At 42.7% G+C, this 25,714-nt stretch overlaps 2 protein-coding genes across 3 annotated transcripts in view; one reads left to right on the top strand and one right to left on the bottom strand.

Annotated features, from left to right (window-relative positions):
• The window catches only part of LOC110965025 (glutamate receptor ionotropic, kainate 5-like), a 310,421-nt gene that overhangs the window by 156,118 nt on the left and 128,589 nt on the right, over positions 1–25,714 (top strand). The gene's annotated exons all lie outside the window — the stretch shown is intronic.
• Positions 16,799–17,851, bottom strand: LOC127536280 (macrophage mannose receptor 1-like). Its single transcript, XM_051956211.1, has one exon. It carries the CDS (start codon positions 17,551–17,553, stop codon positions 16,822–16,824), a length of 732 nt encoding a protein of 243 aa, XP_051812171.1. The 5' UTR covers positions 17,554–17,851; the 3' UTR covers positions 16,799–16,821.

Raw genomic sequence — 25,714 nt, 5'->3', positions numbered from 1 at the left:
CTGGGTGCAGAGGAGACCCGAGGGTCGGCCGGTCACCTTCACACTGCTGCAGCCTGGCTCAGCTCGTCCCTCCGTCCCTCCGTCCGTCCCTCCCTCCGTCCGTCCGTCCGTCCGTCCGTCCCTCCCTCCGTCCGTCCCTCCGTCCGTCCCTCCGTCCCTCCGTCCGTCCCTCCGTCCGTCCCTCCGTCCGTCCCTCCGTCCCTCCGTCCGTCCCTCCGTCCGTCCCTCCGTCCGTCCGTCCGTCCGTCCGTCCCTCCCTCCGTCCGTCCGTCCGTCCGTCCCTCCCTCCCTCCGTCCATCCATCCGTCCCTCCGTCCCTCCCTCCCTCCGTCCGTCCATCCGTCCCTCCGTCCCTCGTGTTTTCCTGCAATCCTTTGTCATCTCCAACACAAAGGGTGTTTACCTGCAGCTCTTTGCAAACTCAGCTCAGATATTTCAAAGGATTCATTCCGAGGTTGAATCTCAAACAGCTTCTGATTTTTCTTTGAATTACTTTTTATTTCTCAGTGTTTAGTGTCAGTCTGCAGTTTAATGTCAGAATGATGCTTTCATTAAAATGATTTCTCATCTTGGGTATTTAGTGTTTCTCTCGTTTGGTATCAGTGCTTTAGGAACAGCTTTTGCTTTGTGTTGATGTAGTGGAGATGTTCAACGAGCTAAATGCCACAGAAGCTGTCATCAGGGTCATCAGCAGACATGTAAACCTGACTGTCGTCTGCATAGAGTGATGATAGAAAGCTGATTATCTGATTATGGCTCATTTCCTGCAGTTATGGCATAGAAAATAAAAAAACTTTACCCATAATATTAAGCTAAAATCTTCTTTAAAATGTTCTTCCTACACCACTAAGTGCCTTTTTTAAATTCTGTTTTCAGGTAAACTGGACTATGTTTGTTTGTGGCACATTACAGGAAAGTTAGGAGACAATATATTTCATTTGTCTTTGAACAAATCATCCATAAAGTACAGCTTTGTCGAGAAACTCCCCAAATCTCAGCTTTAAATCAAGATCCTTCGTCACCAACACTTTATTCTGAGTGTCTCGTTTAAAAACATGACGGTCACGCCACCTTGACTCCGTGTCTTTGTGAACACATGATGTTTGTGGTCTTCAGGGAGCCTTCACATCGTTTGCTGCTGGAGCTTCAGTTCCAGATCGAACGTCAGCGGCTTTATTCCACTTGACATTTACAGTGAGCGCTGTGGTGTGAGTGTCTCCTGGTGGCGGCTGCAGATTATGGGATGTGACGTTGGACAGGGAGCGGTTTAATGTGATAACACTCTGCACTGGGAACGGACGCAAAGTTACGAGAACAAATGTGAAGTCAGCGTTTTGTCCTGCTGAGCTCAAGCCATCGCCCTTGACATCTGAGATCTTTATTATTTTTTTACCTTGCTTATTTGTGTAGAAAAACACAGTGAAGGGGATGTTTAGCCCAATCCTTTCATTTCCAATTCCCATAATTGCATTTCATCATATTTTAGTCATAATTCTTGTTATTTTCTGATTTCCTCCAGTTTTAATTGGCTGTTTCACTGAACTACTGAGCTAAAAATACTTGATTCCCTCATTAATTAATACTGACCAGTCCTTCTTTGTGCTGCTGTTAATGAATCCCACATTAAAGCCTCCCACCAGTCTGGAGGACATAATCCCTGCAAATTCTTGGTAGGTTTTTATTGTAAAACCACCTACATGAAGCGACTTTCAGAGGCGGCTGAAGACAGGCCTGTTGGTGGAGCTCTGGCATGTTGAAGGAACTAAACACGATCCAGGAGCTGCAGTGACGCTCGATGCCTTACAAGAAGAAAAGGTTTGGTCCAGGGATGAAAGTAGTTTTAAATTCTTGCCAGAACTATTAGTAATAGTTCCGGACCGTTCCGGCTTAATTTCACCCCATTCCGTAACCGTTGTGAATCCTGTTGAAAGTTTTTCAGCCAATCACAAGAACGTGTGGAATTTCAGGTGTAATTTACTGTTCGCCCCGTCCCGGTGCAAGCGGTGCTTATTGACGTCTGTTGACGAGTTATGGAAAATGTCCCAGTGCAATAAATCAAGCACACCTACTTGCTATTGGCTCCTACTGGCCATAGCAGTCGCTGTGTTATGGAAGTAGACACACATGCGCACTCACCTACTGCTGAGTGAACGGTCGATAGCAGGCAGCCGGGCGGCCTACCCATAGATACCGGTGGAAGAGCGGCTTACCACCACCGGATCTTTTGCCGGTACGCAGGTCCGGACCGTTCCGGCTTACTTTCACCCCTGGTTTGGTCATGACCAAAGGTGAAACACAGACCGGTAAATTAAGGACTTTGCTTTGTGGCTCAGCTTCACCACAACAGTCTGGTAGAACATTAGCATTGCTCTTCACCGGTTTCTAGCCCAGAAACAAGCCTCAAACCTGGAGGTGCTAACTCTAACTGCTTCACATTCAAATTCAGACTGCTTAGTGAGAAACAGAACCACATCATCTGCAAAAAGGAGAAGATGTGACTCTGAGGTTCCTACTGAATGACTGAGATGAGGGGTGGACTCAAACATCCACCAGAAACATGTCTGACTCCATGCTGAGAAGACAAAGCTGCATTTTTACGTTTCCAACAACTTCTCTGGATTTGTTCCATGCACTCACGTACTCGACTACTAGGGGTATCGGGGTAACTTCCTGTTTACAAGATGATGAATGATTGTCCTGTGCTTTAAACTTCCCCCTTTGTGTTCTATAATATGTCAGATGTTCTACAGTCTAAATGAGGCTGCTCTGAACAGGAAAGCCAGCAGATGGAGGAGGACGGCGTACAAACGTACTCAGATCCAATTATCCAACGTTCCTGTGTGAGCGTGGACTATATTAGAGCACAATCCATTATTCATACGATCAGGTTCAATTGTTGCTCTACAGCGAACAGAATGAAAAAACTGTAAATCATTCAGAGAATTAAAGCAGCCAGTAGGTGTGATTAATTCAGATTCACAAACAGAGAGAGTAAAAGTTCAGAACTTTAGTCCAACACAAACAGATTGTGGCTCCTGATTAAATTAACGATTCACTGATTAACGAACACATCCAGTCCCTTTCTGTCTCATTTTTGCAATTATCTGAATTTACAAAGACGTTCCTGGTTCTGTTTGCTGCAGTTTATGAGTCCTGTTCCAGTGTTTTTTTCTGCAGAATCCGTCTGTTCTGACTTCCTCATGAAACCATTCTGACCAATCAGAGATCTGGAGGCAAAGTGTTCAACCAACACCTCCTAACGAGCTCCAGCGTGACGAGCTGAGGACTGACGAGGTTTTCAGCTCTCAGCCTCGTCCTCACTTGTTGTTTATCTGGTCTGCTCGGTCGATACGTCCACCGCTCGCTCTGAATGATCTGATGAATAATGTGCAGTGAAACTCTTTGGCTTGTCGATAAGTCTCCCGGTGACGGTGCCACCAAGACGCATTCCTCGTTCTCTCCCTGAGCCATGAGCTTCACATAATGTATTTTCTCTCCCAAAATGGATAAACGCCGTCACACTGCAGGAAGCTCAGCTCCTCGTCGCTCTTCTTCCCGTTGCTTTTTCCATCTTTCCTTCCTTTCCTTTCTTATCCCTCCATCTCCATCTCCTATAAAGCTCGGCCCATTCTCAGTGAGATCACAGCCTTCCATCACTCCTGTTTTGAATGAACTGCAGCGTATGGATGCACGCTGGGCTAATTTAATGCAAATGGAAGTCTAAATGACTAATTACGTACGAGCATTGTAGGCCGGCTCACAGTTCAGCAGGATAATCAGAGTGAGATTTAATTAATCCTGCAGGTTGAATAAATGCGCAGCTTCTGGTGACACTGGAGGGATTTTTTGACAGTTAAAGCTCTCAGACTGCAGGTCAACGCTTTCTGCAGCAGTAATGAGGGTTTTCTGTTCTCACAGAGCGCTCTGCAGTGAACGTAGATTTTTAAACAGAAAATAAATAAGACGTCTCCATAAATGAGTCAGGAACACACCAAAGAAGTTTCACTGCAGAACAGCAGGTTCTAACAAAAACTAGCAAAGAACTAAATAAACAGTACAAAGGGGACAATATTCTGGAGGTGATTAAAATGCTATAAAATAATGAAAAATAACCACATAATTGTTTTATTTTATTTTTTAAATACAAATAATTAAAATACAGTTTTTAGCCACTTTACATGAAATCATACGTGTTTTAAATGTTCAAATGTCTGATAAACAATTTTAACATGTGAAAATTACATATAATAATAATAGATAGATGATAGACATTTGTTAAAGACATCTCCCATTTTTTCCAGTGAGCTGTCAGTAATTGTATTCAGTTAAATGAGTAAATATTTTCCCAGTAGCTCAGCGTATATAAAATAATAACCTTTATTTATTAATCAGAATGAAACGATCACCTTTATTTCATGTAGAACACGTTTCCTCATGGTTCTGATGTTGTCAGATTCTCATATAAAGTATCTCTACTGGAGGTTTTTTATACTAAACACGTGTAAACACATCCCAGTTTGATCGTACTGCACATTTATTCCCTTGATATAAAGGCTCAGAATAAATCTCCTCATATTATAAATGATGTTAGATATAAACAGGTCACTAACATCCAAGGCTGTGTGTTTGGTATCAGTGCAGATCTGCTGATCTTCTTTCACACGTTGTATATAAATACAACCATTTACAACCATTTACCATTTACACGTGGACTTTATAAATGATCACCTTAACAGATAAAGTTCCCCCATGCATCCGTCGTTCAACAGAAGAAGAAAACTGACGTATTTCCTGTGTTTCATAGATGTGGCAGAATTCTGACCTGGGGCTCCATGTGAAGCTGAAATCTTTTCATTGACTCTAAAAGGGTCTTTTTCTCACATGCTGCGTTATTTAAGACGTTCTTGAGCGTTTAGTTCTGAATTAAACAAATTCTATTCCTAACTATGAAACATTTAGTGCTGGTAAATGTGTGGAACTCAGTCTTGGCCTTGGTGGAAAATGAACACCCTGAAAGATTCATCCTTCACTTTATCTTCTCAGTGTTTTCCTTTTTAGACTTCTTACTGAATAATCTGAACCACTGACACCAGAACACCAAGAAAAGGTGTTAAATAAGTACACTTTTCTACCACACCACTAGTTCGTACACGGATAAGTCTCCTAATGGTCTTTTATGGAATGAAACGTGTTTCTGGTGGTTTTTTTATTTGAGCTTGGACTGATTCATGCTGTGGTCTGGTTCTGTTTTCCACTTAATTGGTCCCATTTGAAGGCATCACTTTGGAAATAAGCCTCCGTCAGTGTATTTAACCGTCCTGTTGTCCTCATTTACGGCACCAAAAAATATTATTTCCTTGTTTGAAAAAAATCCAAAAATTCAGCAAAAAAAATCCCCAAATTTCTGAAAATTTGCAAAACCTTCAGGAAGAAAATTCCAATAATTTCTTTGAAGTTATGTAGAGAGAAAAATCCCGCAAATTTGGCAAGAAAATTCTTGTAATTTTTTTCAAAAAATGAATAAAAATCTTCCAAAAAATATCTAAAGTGATTCCATATATATCAGTAAAACTTCTGATATTTTCTTTAAGAACATTCACATAAAAATCAACAAAATCCAGAGAAATTTGCTGGATTTTGGTTGATTTATTTGTGAATGTTCTGAAGAAACATTTTTAGCATTCTTTTTTTTCCTAAAAATGTTTAAAATGTGGACATCAGAAGTTTCATTGTGAATTTTTTTCCCATATTTTCAAACTTTAAAACGGGTCAGTTTGACCTGCAGGACGACACCAGGGTTTAATTTATTTTACTGACTGCCAGCTGAACTCGATGTGATTGTGACTCTTGGGGGGAAAACTTCAGATTGTTGCTTTGCTAAAGAAACCAGGTGCTCCAAAGGGTTTAGCATCAACCTGCAGTTTGTTTTTTAGGCTGATGGTGAGGAGTTAATTCTTAGAAAATGGTAAAAACTAACAAGGATTTCTTTAGACTTTAGGACTCAGCGCTCTGCTCTGACTCTGCGTTGCGTTGTCTCCGGTGTTAGTGTAATTTTCTAAAGAGGGCCGAGGTTTCCCGCAGAAATCGAACCTCCTGCCGCCTCCCGCTGTTTTCGGAGGCAGGAAAGTGTCGTGTGTCAGCGGCTAAATGAGAGGATTAGCATGTCATTACGGCGGTTTGAGTCAGCAGCACTCTGCGCTTCATGATGCCGCCGCTGCACAAACAAAATCTGCTTATCCCCTGAAGGGAGAGCAGCTAATATGCTATATTTAGGTGAGCATTAAGGGCCATTACCGCACAGACTAAGTGCTTCATCCACAGCGCTCTCTTTTGTTGGGCAGGAGATTTATCTGTTTTTTTCTTTCTTCTTTTAGTGCATCTGAAAAAACATAAAGAAACACAGAAACTCTATTTATATACAGAAAAATGGTGTTTTTAAAGAGATATAAGACAGATTTAATGAAACCTCCATGAACAGAGTGACAGCGTTTTAATTTGATTTAATGCTGAGAGTTTTATTTGCCCTCCATCCACCCTGAACACCTCCTGCTGGATACATTTAGTGTGAAATCAAACCGTTTCTGGTTTTTACATTCTATGGAAACAACACAAACATAGAAAGAAGGAGAGAGAACTACAAAAAAGCCTGTTATTATGACATAAATCCTGACAAAAGGCAAACATTTGAATCTTTATTTGGCAAAAATCTGGAAAAAAACAAAACAAAACACGATAGGCGACATGTAGAATACAGGAAAAAGGAACTCTATACTATATATATTTTACTGTTTGCATTTTTAATTAGTTTTCACGCCTTTCTCCTCTCAGCGCTGTGATTAGCTTCTCTGTTGATCCAACTAATGCAGAAGTTTTTAGCTGAAACTTGTTAAAGCAAAGTTTATTTAAGCTCAATTTATAAACGAGACGTAGAAGAAGAAAGTTTGATGAAATTTTACCTTTTCAAGCTTCAGTTTGCTTCAGTTTTCAGACAGTATGACTCTGTGATATTGCCAAGAAAAACATGAATTTCATGGATTTTGTATTTTACGGAAATTTTAAAAAAACATGAGCAATTTTCCAAATCGAAAAATCCACACGAGAAAAAACAGCAGCCCTAATTTTAAAGATATTTAACTATTTACATTCTTTTTTCCATGACTCTGACAGATATTCCACGGTGCTGAATGTGTCCTCCACATCTTGCTGTTTTAAATAATGTTTGGAGTGTTTTAAAAGATCATTTTAATTCTAAGTTCAGAGTTGGTGATTTTTTTTTCCTGACTGAACACGGGTAGTTCAAGGACTGTTGGAAACTTGAAGATTTCTGTTCTTTGGTGAACACTTTGTCTGCTTGTTTCAGACAACGTGCCTCACAAACCTGCCAGAGTGTTAATTCTGCAGCGCTTCCTTCATTGATAGAATAAAACTACAGATAAATGTGATTTCTTCCTCTACTGCAGCTGGATGAGACGAGCCAACAGCAGCATCAGGAACGTCAGATTTACGATCTAACCTTTAAGGCACCGCTGTGACGGAGGCAGAATTTGGCTTTTCTGAGATTAGAAGGCGTGTTTTCTAACCTTTTTTCCTGTTGATGGAAGCGGCTTGAAAATGCTGCAGACCCTTTAGTCCTGCTGCTGAACATCTAAAGCTGCTTCTTCTGCTGGGATTCCTGCTGAATGTGAGCTCTGACAGAGCAAACACTGAGGTTCTGTCTGTGGTGGTCCAGCTCCCAGGTTTATGTCAGGTTTTAATAAATGAACCACAGCATCACGTTTTCCTACAGACCCTGCAGTGGTAGCTGGTTTATCTGCTGCTGGTTTCACCACTAAAGCTCACTTATTTTAATTTAAAACTAACTACTGGAGTCTTCACACATTTTAAGGTCAAACAGAGGTTTCCTGTGAGGACAACGTTAGTTAGTGTGAATTCATATTAATAATGTGGTTTTTGCTTCATATTTACACAATATGGCTGCAGCTGATTATTATATTCATTACTTGTTCTTTTCTATGGAGCAATAGGAGTGCCAAATCAAAATATAAATAAATAAATAAATAAATAAATAAATGTGGAAATATAAAGAGAAATAAATAAATAAATAAATAAAAAGGAAAATTTTGTCTTTGCTTTTACCTTTTCTGTTTTTTCCTTTTATTTATTTATTTATTTCTCTTTATATTTCCACATTTATTTATTTATTTATTTATTTCTCTTTATATTTCCACATTTATTTATTTAATTATTTATTTCTCTTTATATTTCCACATTTATTTATTTATTTAATTATTTATTTATTTATTTCCCTTTATATTTCCTCAGTCCACCAAGAAAAGGAAAAATGCAAATCAGTTTGCTCTGGGCGGGGATTCTGAACACAGGAGTCCTGCCTGACACCAGCTCCCAGCACGGCTGAAGTGAAGCCATGTCACCGTTGAGCTTCGGCTTATTCTGCCACTGATAAGAAAATAAACATTAATTTACCGAATTAGCAGCGTCCTTTCAGTGTCTGATGGCAGAATCAGCCGAAGTTCCACGGTGACACGGCTTCACTTCAGCCGTGATCGGAGCTGGCGTCAGGAAAGAAGCCTGTGTGCGGGTACGACTCCCCACCCTGAAAAGGAAGCCCCGCCCAGAGCAAACTGATTTGCATTTTTCTATTTCATGGTGTCAGGCATTATGAAATAACCACCAAGAAATAAAATGCAAATCAGTTTGCTTTCACTTGGTGGACTGAGCTGTCAATCAAATGGCTCTAGGCGGGGCTTCCTCGTCGTTCCTGATCACAGGCATATGAAGAGTAGACACGACACGCCCCTCTGAGCGGCCTGTGATCAGGAACGACGAGGAAGCCCCGCCTAGAGCCATTTGATTGACAGCTCAGTCCACCAAGTGAAAGCAAACTGATTTGCATTTTATTTCTTGGTGGTTATTTCATAATGCCTGACACCATGAAATAGAAAAATGCAAATCAGTTTGCTCTGGGCGGGGCTTCCTTTTCAGGGGGGGAGTCGTTCCCGCACACAGGTTTCTGTCCTGACGCCAGCTCCGATCACGGCTGAAGTGAAGCCGTGTCACCGTGGAACTTCGGCTGATTCTGCCATCAGACACTGAAAGGACGCTGCTAATTCGGTAAATTAATGTTTATTTTCTTATCAGTGGCAGAATAAGCAGAAGCTCAACGGTGACATGGCTTCACTTCAGCCGTGCTGGGAGCTGGTGTCAGGCAGGACTCCTGTGTTCAGAATCCCCGCCCAGAGCAAACTGATTTGCATTTTTCCTTTTCTTGGTGGACTGAGGAAATATAAAGGGAAATAATTAAATAAATAATTAAATAAATAAATAAATGTGGAAATATAAAGAGACATAAATAATTAAATAAATAAATGTGGAAATATAAAGAGAAATAAATAAATAAACAAATAAAAGGAAAAAACAGAAAAGGTAAAAGCAAAGACAAAATTTTCCTTTTTATTTATTTATTTATTTATTTCTCTTTATATTTCCACATTTATTTATTTATTTATTTCTCTTTATATTTCCACATTTATTTATTTATTTAATTATTTATTTCTCTTTATATTTCCACATTTATTTATTTATTTATATTTTGATTTGGCACTCCTATTGCTCCATACTTTTCTAGAATAACTGACTGTTTATTTGTTCTATAAAATGTCAGAAAATGGTAAAAAAAAAAAAAAAATGTTGAAAGGTGATGTCTGCAAATATCTCGTTTTATCCACGACTCAAAGATGTTCAATTCAAAGTCATAAAAGTGGAAAGAAATCAGCAAATGTTCACAGATGAGATGGTGGAATGTATATAAAATTAATTTTAATACATTTTTCTTTTTTTTGCTATATATATATAGATATAGATATAAACTGCTTCATTTTGCAGTGGGTTTTACGGGGTTTAACTAATTATTAAAGTGATTAATTGATTGTTTAAATCTTATCTGCTGCTGCACCAATCCTCCTGTCATCTCTGACTGCATTTTATCACCACTCCTGAACAACATCCTGAGATTCTTGAACTTCTTCTCTTAGGGAATCAACACCCCCAACCAGAGGGAACAATCACCGGTTTAGAGAACCACTGCCTCAGACGTGGAGGTTCTGATCCACCAACACAATAAAAAATGATCTTTAACTTGGTAAAACTCCCTCATCTTCCCAGCAGCTGTTTTAAAACTCTCTGACATTTCCTGCAGTGATCTCTGCTCACAGCATCAAGCCCTATCATCCTTCCTCCCCTTCAGTCTCTCCATCTTCCACAAACTCCACCTCACTCATCCTCAGGAGCATCAGGTTAGCATGTGGTTTCTCTGTGGCTGATGAAGCAGGACTTTAAAGCCTCCTGCTCCGCTGTGCGTCGCTGTGCGTCGCTGTGAATGTGTGTCAGCTAAATGGCTGCGATGTAAAATGAGATGGGATTGAAGTCGGCTAACAGAGTTGCGGCTGTGATTGGCCTCGGAGCTGCTGCAGTGAACGGTTTGTATCAGCCGGGTCCCGCTGGCTCTGTTTGCTTGCTGACATGATAGCACTTCCTGCAGGAAAGACCCTAATTAATTGTTATCATCTTTGTTTATTTCTGCCGGCAGCCGTTTCTCATTTCCTGCCTCAGCTCACCATCACGTCTCTTTCTGCACAATTTCCTGTCACTCACATGGCTGCCTTCACATTCGCCTCTTTTCTTTTTTCATCTGTCACTTTGTTGTTGCCTCTCGCCTTCTTCCTCTACAACCCCGTCGCTCTCTCAGCCTCGTTTTCATCCTCTCTGTCTCGTTTCATCTGTTGCTCTGAACCTCTTTCTTTCTCAGTCGAGTTTGTTCACTTTGCTGAAAACCACGGGTTCATTCTGGCTTCTCAGCAGGACTCCAAAGAGAACAGCAGAAGTTGATTTATAGAAAAAATGACATATTACTTTTGAGTGAGTTCCTTTTGCGAGCTGGATCAACAGTGTATGAGAAAAAGTGGAGCTGTAGAGGAGACATTAACCCCCGTCTGACCACTGGTCCGGGGCTAACGGCTCCATTAACAGCCCAGCAGCATGTTAGCTTAAAAAACAACAATCCTCCAAATGAAACCATTCATCAAAGTCAGAAAGTGTAAAAACAGAAAGAATCAGTGGATTTTTGGCATCCGATTCTGACAGGAAAATGTTTGTTTGTGTTCTGATTTATGGATTCTAACTGCATCCTGAGCTCTCTCTGCTTCCAGGTTGTTCTGTTTCCATAGAGGGTAGGACTTCATACTGCAGTGAAAAACCAGCTGACAGAGTAAAAATGTGACTGATAGAAATGACTCGACCTTCAGAGGATTAATAGGGACTCAGTAGGAGGTGTTTGGGTTTGATGGTGGGCAAACAAAACACACGTTTTACAGTAAAACAGCAGCTTGTCCACTGCAGGAGGTCCTCATCTGACGTCAGAGTTCTGTTCCTGCTGGAAGTCGGTTTTCTGGTGAAAATGTGAACAAATCCATTCTGTGCATCACGATATCCATCAGTTCTTCATAAAGTCATGAATACCAACAACTTTCATGCATGTATGAATCACTTCACTAGAAGATAACAGAACATGTTGACCTGTTTCTACAACTTGATCTAATAAAGCTGATGTTCATCAGTGTTTCTGTTCAGAGCGTTTTAATCTAATTTCACTTCCATGGTGTGTTACACTAAAGGCAGAATTATCAATGTGGTTTTATTTTGAAAAAGCCTTTATTTTGAAGTTATCTGTTGACAGTTGTCACTTCCTGTCTGCTATTTTGATGTTTAGTTTTTCCTGGATGCACGTCTCTCTACTTTGTAAATGAGGCGATGTTCTAAGTAATTAACTTCATCTTAGGACTTTACTGGTTCAGTCAAAAGGATTTATTTACACGTATTATTGTTGTTTTATTCTGTTTTTGTTGCAGTTTTCACTCTGGTTGTAATGAGGGCCAAGAGCCACAGTAAAGAAGTCAAGTTTTCTACGACTCATGACTCATTCTGCAAACACGAGTTTAACTAGTTGGATGGAGACGTTTTCCTTTCCTTCCAGCATCAGAAGAGTCTGACTTACGCTGGGAGCCATAATGAAGGTAAAAAGTTAGTGAATGTAGCACAATCCAAGGTGGAGTACAACCAGAGAATGGAAACAAAGCCGTCTGATAGCACCGTGTGACGACGTATTCATCCGCTCTGCTCATCAACTAGTTCCATGTAACCAGTTCTACGTAACGATGAAACGCTGTAGGTCGAGGACGCCGTAAAGCGAGGACCATAGTGGGAATGCTTTGAAATGTAAGCCTCCCCACTATGTTCACTGAAAATACAATAAAATCTGCATCTTTTTACTCACAGTAAATAAAAATGAGACAGCAGCCAAGACGCTCTACAACTGTTTGGAGTTCAGAAGGTAAAAAACTGTGACAAGTAATTTAGCTGGTAATTAGTCATTATTAGCACGGAGCAAAATAAAGCTCTTCTCTGACTCCTCAGCATCGTATTCCTGTTCTTTCACTTCCAGGATTAATTTGCAGGAAACGTGTTTGAGTTAAAATCTGTTTCTGCTTGATAGGCTGCACAAACATGTGTTCTTGTGGGATTTTATGTTTTCCCAGAACTAATGCTTCTCCTGTTGTTTTTGCTGAATGCTAAACAATCTGTCTGCACCGATGTAAATAACTGATCTGTGCATTGGGCTCTTTGGGTTTCCATATTTTAAAATCCATCCCCAGTGAAATGAAAGGAGGCTGCTGCAGAGCAAAAGCAGGACGTCTCCCAGCAGCGTACCGAGGGACGGAACTACATTTACCTCGTTGAAGTTCCTTGTTTAGGAGCTCCTCCATCACATCACAGCAGATATGGTGGCAGAAATATGAAAAACATGAGAGCAGGGACAAAGTGCAGAGGAAGCGCAAACTCATCATTTCCCCCACAAAAGAAGCAAAGTGGAGCCTGAGAGCAGTAAAAGCATCCTTAGTGTCAAAAACAACAAGTTGTGGTGAGTCAGGAAATATGTTGGGGTTTGTTTACAAGTGGCTGAACTTTATAGTCAGCCACCAAGAAATGTTAGAGCTGCGTTATATTTTACATTGTTCTTGGTCGTCTCTGTGAATCTGTTGGTACACAATATTTCCTGCTACATTTGTGATAAAGCATAAAAATACCAGCAGGATGTCAGTTCTGCTGCACACTCTGAAACTTTCAAACTAAACGGGGGCCAGTTGTTCTAAAATGTGCTCCATTGTGCTCCTAGTGGTCAAAAACTGACCGAGTTACTTTTTAGAACTTAACTGGGTGTTTTTGGTTAGCCTAGCTTAGCTAGACTGTATTCCCGTTATAAGGGATATACGGGAATACGGTCTAGCCCTCCTCCATTGACACATTTTGACAGGTTTTCAAGCTCCGAGCGGATCAGACCGAACCAATCAGAGCACCAGAGGCGGGAGTTAACGATGCGACCGCAACAGAGCGAGGTTTCTCTCGTGCGCTTTCCTCTGTTTTGCACAGGCTGAATTTGTCCTTAAAACCTCAACAAGAAGCAGCTCTTAAAGCTTTTCTTTTTAAAAAGGATGTATTTTTAATTCCGGCAGGCTGTACGATAGAATGCGTAATGCTGCCCTCCACTGTTGAAAGGGAGAGCTTAGATTTTCCTCAGGACCCCTGTACGGCGAAGGAAGCCGTTAAAACTACAAAACATCATGGCGGAAAGGCAACTGTTAGGTCGCTTAGTGATTGCGTCACACATGCGTTACGCTGATTGGCTCTCTCCAATTCAAGCTGTGATCGGTAGTCCTGCCTCTGGGCTAGATTTGGTTCAATGGAGCAGTTCCAGACTGACTTTGTGTGTATTTGTAATACACAATATAAAGGCTGTCTGGTCCCCAGGCAAAGTTTTTGGTCTGTGCCTATGCTTAGAGGAACAGGGATTATCTCCAGGTTATATACGGTCCTCCACTTACCGTTCCTACGGTGTGACGGAAGTCGATTTTCACCAAAAGTCGGAACGCCGGTGAAAATGTAAAGAAGACCGTTCTGTGCATCATCGGTGAAAACAAAAACTGTAAGTCTGACTTACTGTGGGAGCTATAATGAAGTTAGTGAATGTAGAATAATCCAATGTGGCAGCAAATGGAAACCAAGCCGTGTTGTAGCGCCGTATGACGACGTTATTCATCCGCTCTGCTCACCAACTCGTTCCACTGAACCAGTTCTGAGGTAACGATGTAAGTCGAGGACATCGTAAACTGAGAACCTCCTGTATTTTTATGACAAGCGTGTTTCTAATGAACATATCTTTGCCTTCTATTATTGTGCTTTCCTCCTGTAGCTCCCTTTAAACTGGGGCGATACTGGGAATGGAAAAGCTTCCAGTGTTGTGTAACGATGGAACTTAATATGAAGCATGAAGCTTTTAGAAACCTCATCAAACAGCGAAAGAAAATGCAACTTTAATCTGAGAATAAACGTCCAAAATTAGGTTCTGTGTTCGACACTTGTTGCAGACGTTGTGGCTATTTTTAAATTGGAACAGAAAGCAGGTTTGTTTCAAAACAGAATGCAGCTCAGTGATGTGGAGCTAAGGTCACAGCGGATTGGTCGATTAGTGGGTCGGTAGGTTCATTCTCATTGGTTGGACAATCTAGCCTAGCCGCGCTAGATAACCCACGGCAATGAATTTAATTCTCTGCCAGGGTGGGTCTAGTTACCCTCCATAAGGCTCGAGGTTGGATTCTCCTAAAACTGGCCGGACCAATCACCATGAAGTGTAGAGTCAGAAGGCGGGCGTAACTAAGTGACGACAGAGGCGCGACGATTCTGACAGAAACAACCGGCGCACAATAAACAGTTATCTTTCGACTCGGCTTTGGCCACAGCCCTTAAAGATTTGAAGCTAAAATTCAACTTGAAAGATAAACAAAGGACGGCACTGAAGTGTTTCATTGAGAAGAAAGACGTATTTGGACTTATGCCGACGGGATATGGCAAATCCTTAATATACCAGTTGGCTCCGCTGGTTGGGAAGCTAATGGGACTTAGCCACAATCCGCCAGCGCTCTAGGAACTACGTCAGCCTATTCGTTGCGCTGATTGGTTGTATACCTACCCAATTGCTGCAGAGTGATTTGATAGACAACCTTTTAGCCCGCCTCCCTCCCTGCCAAGCTTCCCTAGACCCTTGTGCCGTCAGAAACATGGGTGTAGCGTGGCTAGGCTATGGACAATCTCCAGGGAAAAAGCTTTCCTTCAACAGCCCTCCAGGATTAATAGTTGTTTTTGGCCCAGTCTAATGCTGCTATGATGATGCGTGCTTCACTGTGGGGATGCTGTGTTCCACCTGAATGAATGGAAAATGGAATAATGCAAAGAAACAAACTCGAGCTCGGATGGTGGGAGAGTGAGGAGGAAGATGAGAAGAGCTGGATAATGAACAGAAGGTTGTTCTCCTGTGGGATGGATCACACCTACGAGGTTCAGAGCCTCCATGTCTGGAGCTCCTCTGCAGGCTAACACCAACAGAGACCAGAAGTAAACCTCTGGAGGAGTCTGAGGAGATGAAACGCCTCCACAGGTTTCTGACTGCGGAGGCTGGAGAACGCCGCCGGAGCGACGTTATTTCTGTTTGTGTTGGTTCAGATTTCCTGCTTCCTCCCCAGATTCATTTGAGTGCTTTGAGTTTTAGGCTGTTAATGAAGCAACAGATGCAGTTTTAACACGTCGCTGAGGGTTCTTATCACATCTAGCAACCATTTTATCACTATTAGGGTTGATCATTAGAAAAACTGGACAAAAAAACCGCAAGAACTTTTTCAAACGTCTATAATCTGAGGAACATAATTACACACATGTATGATTTCATAGAGAGCACAGCTACATGAACAGACTTCCACCAATAATCTGTCATTTTTGGTGTGAGGAGCACCAGACTGGTCCAACCCCACAGAGACTGCTACTGTCAAATTATTTAAACATAAAGTCTCAGGGTTTAAACTACAGATCTACAGTTTCATTTAGCAGAAGCTTTTATCCAGAGTAGATTCAAAACAAACAAGGATCTAGTCAGGAGAAAACAACCAAGAAAAGAAGAAATGAATAAAACATTACAGCAAGAAAACAGTTTAGATCAGGAGAGTCCAACTCATCTTAGTCCAGGTTCCACATCCAGTCCAGTCTGAGCTCCAGTAAAACCAGTAAAACCACAGCATGATAACCTGTAAATAATCATTTCCACATTACAACTTCCAGATCACAGAGTATCAACAAAGGAACACAACATTTAGTCACCTGGAACTGAACCAGAGGATTTACTGGAGGATCAACACGACAAACAAGACAAAAAACAAAAACAAGACAAAATGTTAAAAAAATGAGACTCAGAAGGACAAAAACAAGACAAACAATGGCAAAAATGAGAAACAAAATGAGACAAACGATACAAAACAAAAGAAGAAAAGACAAAAACTTAGGCAAAAAGTTACAAAGCAACAAAAAAGTCGACAAACGACACAAGTGAGACAAAAAAGACACAAAATGACAAAAGAACAAAGAACAATCTAGTATTTTACTTTATGATCCAAACAACTTGTCATGGTCTAGAAATGATTTTAAATTTATAGTTTTACTAATTTACAATCTGCAGTTAATGTCTTCTCTGTAGTTTTTACACTTTGAGGGCCGGATTGGACCCTCTGGAGGACCACTTTTGGACCACGGGCCTCATGTTGGACCCTCTGGAGGACCACTTTTGGACCACGGGCCTCATGTTGGACCCTCCTGATCTAGACTGACCTCTGTAGTAAAAACATCCTGGCATCTCTACAGAACCTGTCAGGCGCAGATGAAGCTGAGTTTGTCCTGACAGTCCCGGTTCTCCCACAGTCCGTCTCTGGTTAAAGCTCCACAGCGTCTCCTGATCGGACACTGGTGGTCCTGACCTCCTTGTTGGGACCAGGCCTCGTATTCCAGAGGGTCCCCGTTCACCCACATCCAGCGGTCGCCCAGGAAGCGCAGGCCGATCCACAGCCGCTCAGTGATGTTCCTGTTCTGGATCTCAGTCTGGACCAGAAGCCGGTCGGTCTCAGAGAGCAGACTGCTTAGATCGGTTTGGTTCTCTCTGCAGCGACTCAGAGCGTCCTCCCAGGACGTCTTCTCCTCCTCCACGTCCACATCGACACAGTAGAAATGGACAGACGATGTGTAAAAACTATCAAACCATGTCCCATCACGACCGATGGATCCAACGTCCTCGTTCTTCCTGTTTCTCGGTTGTCCATCGTGCCAGTTCTGGAACGTAATGTGATCTCCTCCAGACCACGTCCAAGCAGAACGGTTGTCTGGATCTCGCTGGAGGCCGATCCATCCTTTATGAATCTTTCCACCTGCAGCTTTTCGGAGCTTGTCTATGTCACTCTGGCTGTTCAAATGAGAAAGGTCGGTGTGATTTTCTCGACAGTAGGCCTGAGCTTCACGCCATTTCAGACTCTTCGGGACGTAAACGTGTTTTCCTATACCTGCCTCAGCAGCAACGTAAAGAAAAACAAAGAGGACGGTTCTCTCCATGGTCAGTGGTGTGCAGCTGAAGGTGAGGATGTTTTCTGTGGCTGTTTCTGCACTAAATGTCACTGAAATCACCCGAGGGCACGACTTTGCATGTGTTTGACTGGTTTAAACAAATCAGATGTATTCAGGGTTGGCTTAGAGGTTAGGATCCAGGCTTCCAATGAGCGCCACATTTACTGAATAATCTGCTTTTCTAGATTTCTGTCAACAGCAGTGGGAAGAAAAATGAAGTAGATGGTTCTTTGTTTATTTGTTTATTTCACAATGTTACACAAGTGAGTTCTCCATTCAGGAGATGAGTGGAGTCATAACTCTGAAGCTGAAGCTGAGGTCGTTCTAAGAGTCGTTTAAACCACAGGATGGAACTTTGCATGACCAAGTTTTGTTTAACCAGCAGAACTAATCCATCAGAAGTTTAAACCAGACAGGAGAACTATGACTGTCACAAGCACTACGAAGATGAGAACAGAAAAAAGGATCCATCTGACACAATTACAGTTCTACAATTCTACAATTTCATTTTATCCATCCAAGAGTAGATCCAACACAGCAAGGGTCTATTCAGGAGAAAACAACCTGTTGGGGGATTTTTGTCTTTTTTGTCCGACTTTTGTCATTTTGATCATCAAGTAAATCCTATATACTTCAGTTCCAGGTGACTAAATGTTGTGTTCCTTTGTAGACACTCTGTGATCTGGAAGTTGTAATGTGGAAATGATAAACTGAGGATGAATGTGGATGAACCTGAATTAATTTTTCTCCATAAACACACACACACACACACACACACACACACACACACACACACACACACACACACACACACACACACACACACACACATGTTTGTTTTTCTATACCGGTGGGGACTTACCATTGACTCCCATTCATATCTAACTCCTAACCCTAACCCTAACCTTAACCATCACCAAATCAATGCCTAACCCTAAACAAACGTTTTTGCACTTTTACATTTTTTATTAACAACAATATGGCCAAGAAAACGGTGTTGCCACCCGTGGGGACCTCATTTTAGGTCCCCACCGTAAGACAAGTCCCCACCTTTATAGCAAATAGTCAGGTCAAAGTCCCCACCGGTATAGCAGAAACAACTACACACACACACACACACACACACACACACCACAAAAGAAGCGAAGTGGAGCCTGAGAGCAGTAAAAGCATCCTTAGTGTCAAAAACAACAAGTTGTGGTGAGTCAGGAAATATGTTGGGGTTTGTTTACAAGTGGCTGAACTTTATCGTCAGCCACCAAGAAATGTTAGAGCTGCGTTATATTGTACATTGTTCTTGGTCGTCTCTGTGAATCTGTTGGTACACAATATTTCAATTCAATTCGATTTTATTTATATAGCGTCAATTACAGTCAAATCGTCTCAAGACGCTTTACAGAACCCAAATGCCTGACCCCCAGAGCAAGCCCAAAGGAGACAGTGGCAGGAAAACACCCTTTTAACAGGGAAGAAACCTCGAGCAGAACCCGGCTCTATATAGGGGGGACCCATCTGCCTGCTGGCCGGGGGGGTTGAAGGGCAGAGGGGGGCAAAGGGGAGGGATGGGAGAAGAGGGAGGGGTGGGAAAGCAAGGAAAACACAACACACATTTGGATACATGCATGACAGGATATGTGACACAGACAAAGTATAAGCTAACATTGAAAACTGACTCATAGTTTACTCTGATGATGTACGGCTCTGACATTAAACATACTCCATATATAGCTAGCAGTAAAATTCAAACAGTATGTAAGTTAGCATAACAGTATAGTGAAGGCGATGCAGAGTTGACTGGTGGAAAAAAGGGAGTTGGAAGCAGAGGGCTGGAGGAAGGTCAGCAGCAGCATCCCACAGTGGACATGATGGAGACTGGACCAGCTGGTGGAACATCAACCACAGATCTGAAGCATCCAGCTCTGGGACCAGGGACACTCGGAGAAATAGCACAGGGGGAAACAGAGTGAATGTACTGCAATAACGGTATACATATTAAATGTAAAGGTAGATAGAGAAGGGCTCAGTGCGTCAAGAAAAGTCCCCCAGCAGCCTATAGGCCTATAGCAGCATGACTAGAGGCAGAACGAAGGGACGTCCAAGAAGGAGTCAGCTGTGCAATGAAGACACAAGCCGAACCCCTGTGGGTCACCCAGTCAGCCCCAACTATAAGATTTGTCAAAAAGGAACGTTTTAAGCCTGGTCTTAAAAATAGAGAGGGTGTCTGCCTCCAGAACCCAAACTGGGAGCAGGTTCCACAGGAGAGGCGCTGATAACTGAAGGCTCTGCCTCCCATTCTACTTTTACAAATTCTAGGAACAACAAGTAAGCCTGCAGCTTGAGAGCCAAGAGTTCTACTAGGATAATAAGGTACTATCAGATCTTTAAGATATGATGGAGATTGGTTATTAAGAGCTTTATATGTCAGAAGAAGGATTTTAAATTCTATTCTGGATTTAACAGGAAGCCAGTGAAGAGAAGCAAGTACAGGGGAAATATGATCTCTTTTGCTAACTCCTGTCAGTACTCTCGCAGCAGCGTTTTGGATCAACTGTAGATGTTTGAGAGCTATTTGGACAACCCGATAATAAGGAATTGCAATAGTCAAGCCTGGAAGTAACAAAAGCATGAACTAGTTTTTCTGCATCACTCTGAGACAGAATGTTCCTGATTTTTACAATATTACGCAGGTGAAAAAAGGAAGTCCTACAGACTTGCTTTATGTGTGAGTTAAAGGACATGTCCTGGTCAAAAATAACTCCAAGATTCCTCACAGTAGTACTGGAGGCCAATGTGATGCCATCCAGAGTAACTATTTGCTTTGAAAGCGAGTTTCTAAGATGTTTGGGGCCAAATACAATGACTTCAGTTTTGTCTGAATTTAGCAGTAGGAAGTTAAAAGTCATCCAGGTTTTAAAGTCCTTAAGACAATCTTGCAGTCTAGCTAACTGATCAGTTAGCTAGACTATTAGGGTTGATCGTTAGAAAAACTGGACAAAAAACCTCAAGAACTTTTTCAAACGTCTATAATCTGAGGAACATAATTACACACGTATGATTTCATAGAGAGCACAGTGTCAGAGCGGATTCTTTGGTACTGTTAATGAGGAAAAACACTCGGAGACAAGGATGACTCAGAGTCAAAATATTCATTTAAGAATATTTAGTAAAAACACATTGGATAGTACAGAAATACATGCATGCAGACTCTCTGTTGTTCTAACTGACATCAGACTAAACTAAGACAATATTCCTCTGCATGCAGCTGTTCACAACAAAGAGTGAATTCTAAACTATTACATGAGTTTTTAACTAAGAAGCTGTTGTCTTCTGATTGGTTCACACTGCCGGATGTCTTCAGTCTTCGTCCAACCACAGCCGTCTTCACCCTGTAATCAGAGTACTTTGCATGTGTGTGTATGTGGCTGCCTGAGGTGTGACTTCCTGTGAGCTTTGCACAGACTACAACTCAGCTCTCTGCAGACAACAGGTCTGAGCTTCTTGCTCAATTTATGCTCAGCTTTGAGTTTTATTAATTCAGCTTATTAAATTTATATTTAATAATAGTACAACAATATCAATAAATTAATTATTTGTATAAGGCAGATTAATCTGATTTTATCCCTATTTTAATCTAGGATCCTCATAGGTTAATATAAGATTTCTATGCCTGTCCCCAATTTACTGTTAATTTAAGACATTGTTGATTACATTTTCTTTTAAGTATTTTTCTTATGAACATTATATTCTAATCTTAATTCCCCAATATTGTTTTATGGTTTAATACTTTAACTTTTATTCTTGTTTAAACATCTAGCTGTTGTTTGAACCTTTTGCCCTGTCTCTGTCCTCTGTGAGTACGTGACAACCTGCACATCTCTGTAACCGCAGACCCCCCTCTTTCTTCCAGGTATTGCATAGTTTTAACGGATGTTCTTCACTTTTATTTTAAAACTGTCACCTGTCCTCGCTAAACTGCCATCCGAGATGTTATTCTTATTTCAGCTCGTCAGTTTGAAGCGAGGAGGAGAGTTTTCCCCTCAGCTCTTGAAAGGTCAGTTGTAACCACAAGCCTTTAGTCAAGTGGAGCATCAAGCATTTATACCTTAAACACACTTTCCTTTAAGTTAGACGTTGAAACCTGCACAACCTGCTTAGATCAACACTTTTCCAGGTTATGAGCTAGAACTCAAACATGCATTCATAAGCACTTTAATATATTTGATTATAGGGTTAATACAAGTTGCAAGCACATTAATATATGACTGGTTACATGATGTGATCAAATGATGATTCATGATTAAATGGATTATAACTAAAGATTTAAAACATGATTGTTTGATAGATAGGTTGAAATGAATATTCCCCACAACAGCTACATAAACAGACTTCCACCAATAATCTGTCATTTTTGGTGTGAGGAGCACCATACTGGTCCAACCCCACAGAGACTGCTACTGTCAAATTATTTAAATATAAAGTCTCAGGGTTTAAACTACAGATCTACAGTTTCATTTAGCAGAAGCTTTTATCCAGAGTAGATTCAAAACAAACAAGGATCTAGTCAGGAGAAAACAACCAAGAAAAGAAGAAATGAATAAAACATTACAGCAAGAAAACAGTTTAGATCAGGAGAGTCCAACTCATCTTAGTCCAGGTTCCACATCCAGTCCAGTCTGAGCTCCAGTAAAACCAGTAAAACCACAGCATGATAACCTGTAAATAATCATTTCCACATTACAACTTCCAGATCACAGAGAGTCTACAAAGGAACACAACATTTAGTCACCTGGAACTGAACCAGAGGATTTACTGGAGGATCAACACGACAAAAAAGACAAAAAGCGAGACAAAATATGACAAAAATGAGACTCAGAAGGACAAAAACAAGACAAACAATGGCAAAAATGAGAAACAAAATGAGACAAACGATACAAAACAAAAGAAGAAAAGACAAAAACTTAGGCAAAAAGTTACAAAGCAACAAAAAAGTCGACAAACGACACAAGTGAGACAAAAAAGACACAAAATGACAAAAGAACAAAGAACAATCTAGTATTTTACTTTATGATCCAAACAACTTGTCATGGTCTAGAAATGATTTTAAATTTATAGTTTTACTAATTTACAATCTGCAGTTAATGTCTTCTCTGTAGTTTTTACACTTTGAGGGCCGGATTGGACCCTCTGGAGGACCACTTTTGGACCACGGGCCTCATGTTGGACCCTCTGGAGGACCGCTTTTGGACCACGGGCCTCATGTTGGACCCTCTGGAGGACCACTTTTGGACCACGGGCCTCATGTTGGACCCTCTGGAGGACCACTTTTGGACCACGGGCCTCATGTTGGACCCTCCTGATCTAGACTGACCTCTGTAGTAAAAACATCCTGGCATCTCTACAGAACCTGTCAGGCGCAGATGAAGCTGAGTTTGTCCTGACAGTCCCGGTTCTCCCACAGTCCGTCTCTGGTTAAAGCTCCACAGCGTCTCCTGATCGGACACTGGTGGTCCTGACCTCCTTGTTGGGACCAGGCCTCGTATTCCAGAGGGTCCCCGTTCACCCACATCCAGCGGTCGCCCAGGAAGCGCAGGCCGATCCACAGCCGCTCAGTGATGTTCCTGTTCTGGATCTCAGTCTGGACCAGAAGCCGGTCGGTCTCAGAGAGCAGACTGCTTAGATCGGTTTGGTTCTCTCTGCAGCGACTCAGAGCGTCCTCCCAGGACGTCTTCTCCTCCTCCACGTCCACATCGACACAGTAGAAATGGACAGACGATGTGTAAAAACTATCAAACCATGTCCCATCACGACCGATGGATCCAACGTCCTCGTTCTTCCTGTTTCTCGGTTGTCCATCGTGCCAGTTCTGGAACGTAATGTGATCTCCTCCAGACCACGTCCAAGCAGAACGGTTGTCTGGATCTCGCTGGAGGCCGATCCATCCTTTATGAATCTTTCCACCTGCAGCTTTTCGGAGCTTGTCTATGTCACTCTGGCTGTTCAAATGAGAAAGGTCGGTGTGATTTTCTCGACAGTAGGCCTGAGCTTCACGCCATTTCAGACTCTTCGGGACGTAAACGTGTTTTCCTATACCTGCCTCAGCAGCAACGTAAAGAAAAACAAAGAGGACGGTTCTCTCCATGGTCAGTGGTGTGCAGCTGAAGGTGAGGATGTTTTCTGTGGCTGTTTCTGCACTAAATGTCACTGAAATCACCCGAGGGCACGACTTTGCATGTGTTTGACTGGTTTAAACAAATCAGATGTATTCAGGGTTGGCTTAGAGGTTAGGATCCAGGCTTCCAATGAGCGCCACATTTACTGAATAATCTGCTTTTCTAGATTTCTGTCAACAGCAGTGGGAAGAAAAATGAAGTAGATGGTTCTTTGTTTATTTGTTTATTTCACAATGTTACACAAGTGAGTTCTCCATTCAGGAGATGAGTGGAGTCATAACTCTGAAGCTGAAGCTGAGGTCGTTCTAAGAGTCGTTTAAACCACAGGATGGAACTTTGCATGACCAAGTTTTGTTTAACCAGCAGAACTAATCCATCGGAAGTTTAAAGGGGACATATTATGCAAACCTCACTTTGTGAAAGTGTTCTTACAGTAGTGTGTGTTGCAGTAGCTCATTATGAGGTTCGAATTTGAAAACTGTTTCCTCCCTGCCTTGCTACACCACATTTTGTGAAAATGCCTGCTCAAACGTCCGATTTTGATTTGGGTCCGCTTACGACGAAATAAGCGGATTTAACTCCTCCCCCTGACTGCCCCCCCCCCCCCCCCCCCCGCACTGTCCTACCAGCGTGCATTGTCCTGGGTGAGGGAGGGGGTTCTGGAGTGGCGGTTCCCTCACAGCGCCACTCTTCTCTCGTTTCCCGGAGCTCGGCTTCTCAGTGCGGGCGCCAGGCCGGCTCGTGTGAAGTGACCAGGCTCATGGCACCGGTAGCAGCCGTCTGGAGAGCGGCGGCGACGAGGCGACGTAGGCGGCTCGGTCTCTCGCCCCTCTTCTTCTCCGGGCCCGCTCTCAGCCATCCTGACGTGCGGCTTGAACGCGGAAGTTGTGGGGGGGCCGGGACGTGAGCCTCTCTCGGCTTCTCGTAGTGCCTCGGCTGCCGGAGCATCTCCCCAGCCGCTGGCAGCCAGCCACCGGGCACCACCAGCCAAGAGTGGGGAGCCGCCCGGCGCCGCTGCTGTACGGAAAGCAAACACTCAGCGAGGCACTACGAGAAGCCGAGAAAGCGGAACGCGCGCTCACGTCCCGGCCGCCCACGACTTCCGCGTTCAAGTCGCATGTCAGGATGGCTGAGTGCGGCCCGGGGAAGAAGAGGAGCGAGAGACCGAGCCGCCTACGTCGCCGCCGCTCTCCAGACGGCTGCTACCGGTGCCATGAGCCTGGTGACTTCGCACGAGACTGCCCGGCGCCCGCACCGAGAAGCCAAGCTCTGGGAAACGAGAGAAGAGCGGCGCTGTGAGGGAACCGCCACTCCACAACCCCCTGGCTGGCTGCCGGAGGCTGGGGAGATGCTCCGGCAGCTGGCAGAGCATCTCTCCTGCTCGCGGCTGCTGCCTGTGGCGGGCCACCGTTTCGTCAAGGGGCGGCGGGTTCTTGGGGTGGTGGAGCTGTCGGGGATTACGGGAGCGAACTCTCCGCTGGCCGGCTCTTTTCCTCTTGGGTTTGCTCCCAAGAGGCGGCTCAGTCCCTCGGTGACAGCTCGTTGGAGCTCCCTCAGTTCTTCCTCCATCTGCAGTCGGGCGAGCGCCATCCCACTTCTGACACCAATGTAGCACTGAGCGTCCTCTCCCAGAGAGGGGAGGGGGAGTGGACAGATGTGTTCATTTGCATACCTGGAAGCAGGCCCAGAAACAGCCTGTTCTGAGGAGGGTTGGTGAGAATGAATTTTTCGACCGCTGAAACTCCGAACAAAGGATGGTTTTGGGGCGAACAAACTTAAATACTATGTTTTTGGGCTTCTGAGACCTATATGACGTGACTGAAAAATAGCATAATATGGGACCTTTAAACCAGACAGGAGAACTATGACTGTCACAAGCACTACGAAGATGAGAACAGAAAAAAGGATCCATCTGACACAATCACAGTTCTACAATTCTACAATTTCATTTTATCCATCTAAGAGTAGATCCAACACAG

This window comes from Acanthochromis polyacanthus, chromosome 11, assembly GCF_021347895.1.
Source record: "Acanthochromis polyacanthus isolate Apoly-LR-REF ecotype Palm Island chromosome 11, KAUST_Apoly_ChrSc, whole genome shotgun sequence".
In the NCBI taxonomy this organism is placed as follows: Eukaryota; Metazoa; Chordata; class Actinopteri; family Pomacentridae; genus Acanthochromis; species Acanthochromis polyacanthus.
This window is presented reverse-complemented; position numbering and strand designations above follow the sequence as displayed.